General features: G+C 37.2%; 1 protein-coding gene across 1 annotated transcript in view; it reads left to right on the top strand.

Moving 5' to 3' along the window:
- The window catches only part of LOC123498194 (neprilysin-2-like), a gene marked incomplete at its 5' end in the record, with an annotated part of 13,298 nt that extends 2,559 nt beyond the window's left edge, over window positions 1–10,739 (top strand). Inside the window, 8 exon segments of the mRNA XM_045245358.1 lie at window positions 230–312; window positions 1,938–2,096; window positions 2,255–2,495; window positions 3,090–3,258; window positions 3,352–3,356; window positions 3,791–3,916; window positions 8,530–8,661; window positions 8,850–10,739. Of these exon segments, the coding sequence (XP_045101293.1) occupies window positions 230–312; window positions 1,938–2,096; window positions 2,255–2,495; window positions 3,090–3,258; window positions 3,352–3,356; window positions 3,791–3,916; window positions 8,530–8,661; window positions 8,850–9,188 (1,254 nt within the window).
- Between the last annotated feature and the right edge of the window lie 57 nt (window positions 10,740–10,796).

Raw genomic sequence — 10,796 nt, 5'->3', positions numbered from 1 at the left:
TACTCAATTCACTATTTTCTCATATATATACATGTGCATGTCTGTGTACAATATGCATAGGTGGGGTCTAAGACTTCTGGCTAAATCTTTTTGATCTTCTTTCAGGACTAGCAGCTTAGTGAGCCTTTTCTTTTATATATAGATATTTTGTTGCTCTTTGTGAGCAGCATGAAATAAATCACATACAAGTTTATAATCTATTGAACCTAGCAATTCATTTATATTACAGGTGACTGCTGAGGAACCTGTGGTAGTGAATGTTCCAGACTATGTCAAAAATCTCGGCCAACTGCTCAACAGGACTCCTAAAAGGTACTGTGGATATTTGTGAGGGTAAACATATTCTCTCTCTCTCTCTCTCTCTCTCTCTCTCTCTCTCTCTCTCTCTCTCTCTCTCTCTCTCTCTCTCTCTCTCTCTCTCTCTCTCTCTCTCTCTCTCTCTCTCTCTCTCTCTCAACCCCATGAAAGGATGATATTATTAACTGGTGTAAATACAACACTTGTACTCATCAGTATTACTGCTAGCAGTAGGTGGCAGGTTGTATGGGAACCGTGTATATGTGTGTGTGTGTGGGTGGGGGGGGAGAGGAAAAGAGTTATGCTCATGCTGTCCAGTCTTCACATCCATGAAAATCCTACACTTCTTTGAACACCTCTCTTATCTAGGCCATTCCACACTTCTACACATTTGTGGAAAGCTGAGCTTGATATCTCTTCTGCAGGTATCCTTTCTTAATTTAATTCCATGTTCTTTAGTATCACTGGTGTCCCATATTAGTAAGTCTTCTCTATATAGTTTTCCAGTCCTTTTGTCACTCTACACTGTTATTAATTTTTTTTTCCTCCTCTGTTTTAATCTTGTAAGACTGGATATTCATAGTTTTTCTTCACATGACAGTTCACTTAAACTCAGAGGAAACTTTGTTGTTGCCTTCTTTATTCATTCTAGTTTCCTTACAGTCAGACTCACTCAGTTTAATTTGCTCAAATTTTGTAAATAAAGTATGAAAGCACAGCTCCTCATGTAAACTAAGTATGGTGCACAGCTCCCCATATAATTTCAATGCTCAATACAAAAGATATAGAAAAACGTTATCATATAAATAGTAATAGTAGTATCCTGAAGTAAGTGAATACATAGTTCTGGTAGTCTTTTTTTTCAAGTTCTAATTGACCATTTCTAAAACTGCCACTGTCATTAAATGAAATTCCTAAGTACAGGCAACCCCCCTTAACGAAGGGGTTACGTTCTTAAAAATCCTTCGTTAAAACTTTGTTAAGCGAACCGATTATGACAAGTTTAACCCCTGACTTGAACTTCCCTTGAGAGTAAACAAAAGTGTGTATCATAGTACAGTGAGAGTAAACAAAGAGTGCATCATAGTACAGTGAAAGGTTTAATGAAAATAAAAATTATGAAATTAAACATTTAGGCAGTTTAATTTAAGTCATCATAATGTACACTAATGTATGTATGTATATAATGTTGATGATCTTAAATTTATGAAGGGAGGGAGAGTGAAACAGGAAAGACACTAACCGGCAACCTGTGGAATGTAAACAAAGGGAGCATCATTGTATCACATACAAAACTTATGTACCACATTTCCACAAGGCTTTCCATTTTATCCATTGTAGAGTCACGAGTTCAGGTAGTTCTTTTAGCTTGCAAGGAAGATACGGTCTCACCAGCCTTGTTAATAGAGTCTGCTGACTTGAAAATAGTAGAGACATTAGATGGAGTCAAGATGGTGGCATGTTTCTTTATTCCTTCATTGTACTTTTGTGTTAAAATTCTCCACTCGTCATCAGATGTGATCATATGACAGGAATATACAAGATTGAAGTTTCAGAAATGGGCATCTTGGTAATCATTTAGCATGGCTAACAAAACTATTTTCTTTAATTTTGTTTTGTACATTTCTACTTAATAACAGAGTGATTGCTAACTACATGTTGTGGCGAGCGACAGCAGCCTCAATAGCATATCTGTCAGAGGATGCAAGAGATATACAGCTTGAGTATTCAAGAAAACTGGTTGGGAAGGAAACCCGGGAACCTCGCTGGAAAGAATGTATGGGTACAATTTCTAGAAGGTGAGTAATCAATATGAATTGAACATTGTTGCCAAAATCTCTATCCTGCAGCAAATTGTGTGTTTTATGGATGACATATCTGCTATTGTTATACAGGGTACCATTATTAATGTAGCCCTTCAACTCTATTGTTTTTCTAAATTGGTTGTTTTCAACAGTCTGTCTCATGCTGTTGGGTCCATGTATGCACGCAAGTTCTTCAAAGAGGATGCAAAATTAGCTGCTGATTCCATGGTTGTTTTCATTCGTAATGAATTTGAGAAAATCTTGAAAACGCTGGACTGGATGGATCCACTCACTCGAGAGAGAGCACTTGCAAAGGCCAAGGCCATCACCCCTCACATAGCTTATCCTCCTGAACTCTTAATGGACCACAAGTTGGCTGAGTTGTATGATGGGGTGAGTAAACACTTTGGAGACAAAAAAATAAATAAAATAGAAATCTGAATATAAAGTTGAAATGCCAATTAGTGCATTATCATTAGACAGGTTGACCTTTTACAATATAGGTTCTACTAGCCTGAGGACTTTACACTGTTAGGCATTTGTGATAATACTATTAGTTTTACATGCATAACTCTTGTGTTCTTGAAAGGAATAAGCAAGTTATGATGGATTCTGACAGGCTCATGAAAACTAAAATTCAAATAAATGTTGTATGAGTATTAAATTAATATAACTTGATTTGATTGCCCTGATTTACCTTAAGACAAAACTGGTGATCTATAGAAGTGTATAATATAGATTAAGTGGGGATGTTATTTTTTGTACCCACCAGCCCATAAATCTAACTGGAGAATAAGAATAAAATATATTAGTATTATAGATATTTAAATGCTTTGGATAAAACCTCAAGTTTGTTGAATGCATATTTGCTGATATACAAAAAGATGAACCTGTAAGTTTTGAAATTAGACAATGAATAAATAAATAAAGAAAATATTGATTATATGTAAAATGAAACTTGATAACAATGAGTCTTTCCTCTTGCAGCTGGTAATTTCAGATGGTGAATTGTTGGAAAACATGAGGAACTTGACTATCTTTGGAACCGACTATTCTTTCAAGCGTCTACGAGAAAAGGTCAATAAGAAAGATTGGAGGAATCATGGAGCTGCTGCTGTTGTTAATGCTTACTACAGTCCTCTGGAAAACTCAATACGTGAGTATTCTGTCCATCATTTAGAAGTTTTTTCAAAATCCCAATGATTGGTAAAAGATTTTGGAATCAGGATTAGTACTGTTGTTTCAAAAGTACAGGTAACTCATGATTTATGTGATAGATGCATTCCAAGAGGCATCGTGTATATCAAAATTCGCGTAAAACAAACTTGTAATTCTCATAAGAAACAATAGATAATAGGGGGGATGTGGGATGTGGTAAAAAAAAATTTGTATAAAATACTCTATTTATTTGGCTAAATTAACATGTTTTTATTATTTACCATTCTAAATACTAGAATTGTATTTAAAATAAAGGGAAAAGCAAGAAATAATAAGAGAAAGCAAAAATAATAAGTGAAAACAACAAAACAAAGAATACGTAAACTCAACACTCACTGCGTCACTGCCTTCACCACTCACACCACCGTCAGTCACCATCTTCCTCTGAGCTTTACCACTTTATCAAAAATCCATTTATCAAAAATAACCCCGCAATATAAAAGTAAACACTAGTAAAAAAATAAACACAGGATGCCAATGTCTTCACCCCTCGCAAGCCCTCACTGTTGCTGTCCACCTCTGAGTCAAGGACATCATCATCCACTGCTTCCACGGGATCGTCCACATCCTCTTCTGGTACTACATCTTCCACTGGTGTGCTGCAAATGAGGCGTAAGAAGAGGAAAGAGCAGTGGAGCCCCCACCTATCAGCCAGCTGCGGAACTCTCTAGGGCGCAGTTTAAAGTTGCATGTGGCGCTCAGTTTGAAAATGCAGTTGGGCCAAATTGTGTATAAGCAAACCGGTCGCGCAAATTTAATTAATTGTAATATTTTTTGGGTCACATATTAACAAAAATGCGTAAATCAAATGTGCGTGAATCAAGAGTTACCTGTATTGCAATGCTGCTTGGAAATTAGTGATGGAAATGAAGAATAATGTCATTTAATAAGAGCCAATATTTTTCCCTATACGAGTTTGTTACTCCTGTATGTTAGGTGGATTGCAAACTGTGTAAAGAAGCTGCTCACATTCTGAATTTTTGACTCTCATAACTGTGGCTGCCCCTGTTATAATTAGATAAGCGGCACAGACAATCAATAAAAAAACAGCATTTGAAAGTCCCGCTTCTTACTCAGCTGTGTGTGTGCTTACCTCACTACAGCCCTGTGCTGAAATGAGGTAAATGACCATACTTGGCACTTGCATCAAAGCATGCACATATCCATTGGCTGGGAGGTGATGACTCGCCATAATAACACATAGTGATGGGTCCTGGTACTTCTCTCGGTGTTTGCCTCACTTTAGCATGGATATATTCCCATGCAGTCTGAGAGTGGAAAATCTTGAGTTTTCTATTATATTCCAACTTTATAGAATTTATGTTTTGAACTTTCAAAATATGTCAGGTACCTCATGAAAGAGCTGAAATTGCCCTATCAAATGCATGCTACAAGTCAGTAAGTCAATTTTGACCCAGAAGTGTTACTTGCCTCGCTATAACTGGGGACTCCACAAGCGATAAAAGATAGAAGGAGATGCAACATTTCGGCGGTGAGAAAGAGGTTGAAGACAGTAGTCAGAGGAAGGGAGTTGATGAGACAAAATGCTTTTGATTCAATCCTATCTAGTAAAACTGTGTGACTGGAACCACCCCAAACATGCAGAGTACTCCATAAAGGGACGGATAAGGCCCTTATACAGAGTTAGCAGTTGGAAGGGCGAGAAGACTGGCGGAGACGCCTCAGAACGCCTAACTTCACAGAAGTTGTTTTTAGCAAGATATGAGATGTGAAGTTTCCAGTTAAGATTATGATTAAAGGACAGACCGAGGATATTCAGTGTGAAAGAGGGAGACAGTTGAGTGTCACTGAAGAAGAGGGGATAGTTGTCTGGAAGGTTGTGTCGACTTGATAGATGGAGGAATTGAGTTTTTGAGGCATTGAAAACTACTAGATTTTCTCTGCGACAAAGAAATTTTAGAAATATCGGAAGTTAGGCATTCTGTGGCATCCCTGTATGATCTGTTGATTTCTCGAAGGATTGGTAGTCTCTGAAAGGATGTGGAAAGATGTAGGGTGGTATCATCAGCGTAGGAGTGGAGAGGGCAAGAAGTTTGGTTAAGAAGGTCATTACTGAATAATAGAAAGAGAGCAGGTGACAGGACAGAACCCTGAGGAACACTACTATTAATAGATTTAGGAGAAGAACAGTGGCCATCTACCACAGCAGCAATAAAATGGTCGGAAAGGAAACTTGAGATAAAGTTGCAGAGAGAAGGATAGAAGCCGTAGGAGAGCAGTTTTGAAATCAAAGCTTTGTGCCAGACTCTATCAAAAGCTTTTGATATGTCTAACACTACAAAAATTTTACCAAAATCCCTAAAAGAAGATGACCAAGACTAAGTAAGGAAAGCCAGAAGATCACCAGTAGAGCGACCTTGACGGAAGCCATACTGGCAATCAAATAGAAGATTGTGAAGTGACAGATGTTTAAGAATCTTCCTACTGAGGATAAATTAAAAAACTTTAGACAAGCAAGAGATTAAAGCTATAGGACGGTAGTTTGAGGGATTAGTACCGTCATACTTTTTAGGAACAGGCTGAATGTAGGCAAACTTCCAGCAAGAAGGAAAGGTAGAAGTCGATAGACATAGTTGAAAGAGTTTAGCCAGGCATGGTGCAAGCATGGAAGCACAGTTTTTGAGAACAATAGTAGGGACCCCATCAGGACCATAAGCCTTCTGAGGATTTAGGCCAGCGAGAGCATGGAAAATATCATTACGAAGAATTTTGATTGAATACATGAAATAGGTATGATGAGAGGGAGGGACTAGCCCAAAATCATCCAAGATGGAGTTGTGAGCAAAGGTTTGAGAAAAGAGTTCAGCTTCAGAGACAGAAGAGATGGCAGTGTTCCCATCAAGATGAAATAAAGGAGGGAAAGATAAAGAAGTGAAGTTATTGGAAATGTCGTTGGCTAGATGCCAGAAGTCTCAAGGGGAGTTTGAGTTTGAAAGAATTTGACATTTTCTACTTATGAAGGAGTGTTTGACAAGTTGAAGAACAGACTTGGCATGATTCCAGATAGATATATAAAGTGCGTGAGATTCAGGAGATGGAAGGCTCAAGTACCTTTTGTGGGCAACCTCTCTATCATGTATGGCACGAGAACAGGCTGAGTTAAACCAAGGTTTAGGTTGAGAAAATGAATGAGAAGTGTACACCTCCATGCCAGACGCTATCACCTCTGTTATGTGTTCAGCACAGAGATGAGTCTCTGACACGGAAGCAATAAATCATTCCAGGGAAAATCAGCATAATACCTCCTCAGGTCCCCCAAACTGGCAGAGGCAAAATGCCAGAGGCACCTCTGCTTTGGGGATCCTGTGGAGGGATTAGAGAAATAGGACAAGATACAGAAATGAGATTGTGATCAGAGGAGCCCAATGAAGATGAAAGAGTGACAGCATAAGCAGAAGGATTAGAGGTGAGGAAGAGATCAAGAATGTTGGATGTGTTTCCAAGATGGTCAGGAATACAAGTAGGGTGTTACACCAGTTGCTCTAGGTCATGGAGGATAGCAAAGTTGAAGGCTATTTCACCAGGATGATCAGTGAAGGGAGATGAAAGCCAAAGCTGGTGGTGAACATTGAAATCTCCAGGAATGAAAATCTCTGCAAAAGGGTAGAGGGACAGAATGTGCTCCATTTTGGAAGTTAAATAGTCGAAGAATTTACTGTAGTTAGAAGAGTTAAGAGAGAGATAGACAGCGCAGATGAATTTAGTTAGAGAGTGACTGTTGTCAAAGCCAGATGGTGGAAACCTCAGAAGATTCAAGAACATGAACACGAGAGCAAGTTAAGTCTTTGCGTACAGACACAACATCCAGCTTTAGAACAAAAATGAGAATAGAGAAAGTAGGAGGGAACAGAGAAGAGGCTACTATCAGATGCCTCAGACAGCTGTGTTTCAGTGAGGAAAAGAAGATGAGGTTTAGTAGAGGAGAGGTGGTGTTCTACAGATTGAAGATTAGATCTAAGACTGTGAATGTTGCAGAAGTTAATGTAGAAAAAGTTGAGGAAGGTGTCAAGGCATTTGGGATCGTCAATGAGAGAGGTGTCCGACCTGGGGACACTTTTGGTCCCTCCTCAGAAAAGAACTCCAAGGCATGGTTTGGAGTACCCATTTTTCTTTAAAATTTTGATTTTCAAGTGAAGGGTGTATGTGTGGTAAGTGCATGTAGTTTTGTGTGAAGGAGAGTTGTCTTTAGAAGGTAAGCTGTGACTGCCCCTCTTCAGTTGTGAGACACAAAGAGAAATGTTCAACAAGATCACAACTAGCTTTAATGGAAGGTTCACAACACCTCTGAACTAGTGCTATTAGATCTCGCTGGGAGTAAATTATCCACTTGTATTGTATATATACTGCTTTGCCTACAGGCCTGTCATTCTCTCTGAAGAAGCCCTATGGGCAAAACGTTGGAGAAATAAAATACTCCTGCTACTCCTGAGTTTCTTTCCACCACCCACCAACCCACCTGTTCTACATTGTTACAATATATATATATATATATATATATATATATATATATATATATATATATATATATATATATATATATATATATATATATATTAGATATATATATAATTTTTTTTTTTCCCCCTTGTGAAGTCACTCAAAAGATGACGAAACTAAAGAACATTTGGCAAACTGTTTTATAGAATGATATTCAATATTGTGGAGTATTCCTTTACCTCAAAGATAATTAAGTACATATCATAACTTAGTATAGTCTCATTGTAAAGTGACTTGAATTGGTTAAACAAAATGGGATTTAAACTGCCCCAGGTAATCTGGAATGTAATTTTAAGTTCTACTCGTGCTTCACAAAAAATACATTTAGTTATACTACGTATTTGACTTCTTTCAAGATTCAGATAAAAGTCTTCTCTTTTATATGAATATGTTTGAATATCCAGTTATGCTAATGTCTGAATATCAGCATGTAATTATTGATCATTATAGTAGAAGCTTTTAGGCATATTTTGATCCTTCCTAAATTTAATTCATCTCCTTTTAAGTATATTTTATTAATAATTTTGATATTGATAAAGCCTATTCAAAATTAGTGGTCTGACACTAAAGTTGTATTAGATGATCTATGGATTATAGTTCAACACATTCCCATTTACACTGTTTTTATGCAAAATTCCACTTTGTGGTTCATAATCTATTTGAAAGAAAACTGACACAGCTTTGAATTCAGGGTCGACAGTTTGATGCAAATGGAGATCTGAAGGATTGGTGGGAGAAGGAGACTCAGAATAAATTCCTTAAAAAGGCAGAGTGCATCATCCATCAATATGGGAACTACTCTGCCCCAGAAGTAAATCTTAATGTAAGTTCTGTATTTTCTTGCAATTAGTACATTGGTATATTAGATATTATAAAAAATATATTTTATAAAAAGTATATTGTCTCTTTATTCTGTCACACTAGTTTATTTCTTCTCCTTTTAAGACTCCTTACCTTTGAATGCCTTTCTTAATATTTCATTGTTCTAGATCTAATTAGCTTTTTTCACAGCTGAATGGCATCAACACTCAAGGAGAGAACATTGCTGACAATGGAGGTATCAAGGAAGCTTATTTTGCCTACCAGGAGTGGGTGACTCGTTATGGAGAAGAGAAAAGTCTTCCTTCCCTCCCTTACACACCAAAGCAGCTCTTTTGGCTCTCTGCTGCCAATGTCTGGTGCAGCAAGTATCGTCCAGAGACACTCAAATTGCGTATACTAACAGGCGCTCATTCTCCTGCAAGATTTAGGGTGAATGGACCTTTCAGCAATGTTAAGGAATTTGCTGTAGACTGGAATTGTCCAGCTGGGAGTAAACTGAATCCTTCTAAAAGGTGCTCTGTCTGGTAACTTCTTTTGTTATGTTCTGCCTCTCCTATCACCTCTGAGGTGCTGCTTTGCTTTGCTTCACGAGGCAATGCAATTACCTTCTTTATCAAAACACCGTCCCACACATTCAGTCCTGCTTAGAAGAATGGTGATTTTTTCCCCAAGAGAAAGATTTTAAGTTTCCTTTTAGTCAGGTCTACATTTTTTAGAAAATATGTAAATTTTAACGGAAGAAAAGAGTAACAGGTTGATATAATTAGAGGGTAACAGTGTAATTATGAGAAAAATGATGCCACCATCATGACCTCTTTATGGATAATGGAAAGTTGTGTAGAGCTCATTAACTCAGCTTAATTGAGCATTGGCTTTGGTCTCATTGCTGCCACAAGGAGATACCACATGACCTCCATGATCCTGAGTTGGCTAAGGAAGGCAGAACTGCTATCATTGAAATCCATATTCCATTTTTTTTTTTTTTTTGTGTGTGTCTGTGTGTGTGTGTGTTTGTGTTTGTGTGTGTGTAAGAGAGATGGAGAAAGTGAATGTGTATTTGACATGATTGTTAATTGTGAACAGTCTTCTTCCCACTTTATGATCACCTTCCTTTTATTTTCAGTAACATTGAAATGCTGAGTTTCTATTTTTTTAAGTATTTATATGGTATAGTACCTTCCATTTTCCAAGAATGAAAGATTGTCAAGGAGAAATTTTCAGTTTTATAAAAATTAAATGTTTTAAGACTTGTTTAGGTGGGCTGATCTGAACAAGGTGCTGGACTGAAGACTGTGTAGCAAATATAGTATAAATATTTATGTGCAACTTCTTGCAGAACTTAAACTTTCACATTTTTACTATCAACTCATGACAGGTAAGGTTCCTTTCATTATTGTTTTGCATTTAACTTTTATTTTTTACAAGACTTTTTATATTTTTAAATCACTGATGTGCAAATGTTTTTAAGCTTTTCAACCTATCTCTCCATTACCTACTGCATTCATCAGGGCTACCTCGTTCATCAACAAACTTTTGTGGCAGACACAAACTCTGTGGTGTCTGGAATGCATAGGGTACTGGACAAAAATGCCCATTCACACACATATATATATATATATATATATATATATATATATATATATATATATATATATATATATATATATATATATTTATATATATAAAATGTGTGTGCAATTGTGCAAAAATGCTGCAGCTTCTTAAGGCAGCAGTTGATGCATGTTCATTGCCTGCTGGAGCCTTGGTTACACACACTAGTGATGATCCGTGCTGATCCAACCAAGGCACTGTGATCTTCCTTTCGCTGAGAATCATCCCTTCCCATGTCATCAGACACGCACATGCTTCCTCTGGTATGACAATATTTGCCATGTCATCTTGGATATTTTAATATGAAGAGTGCTATTTTTGGAAGTGAAACTTAGTATAAGAAAAGTTATATAAGTCACAAGCATTAGTTTGGTAGCTGGGACAGTGCACTGTGTATTAAGGACTATAATAAACATTGAAAGATTACTATTGTACAGTGTATTGTAATGAATAAAGTATTTGTGAGGATGCTGGAGTATGCATGATGGAGCCCCTCCTTTGTTATTCATTGGAGAATGTAGAAGA

This window comes from Portunus trituberculatus, chromosome 47 (assembly GCF_017591435.1).
Source record: "Portunus trituberculatus isolate SZX2019 chromosome 47, ASM1759143v1, whole genome shotgun sequence".
Classification (NCBI taxonomy): Eukaryota; Metazoa; Arthropoda; class Malacostraca; order Decapoda; family Portunidae; genus Portunus; species Portunus trituberculatus.
This window is presented reverse-complemented; position numbering and strand designations above follow the sequence as displayed.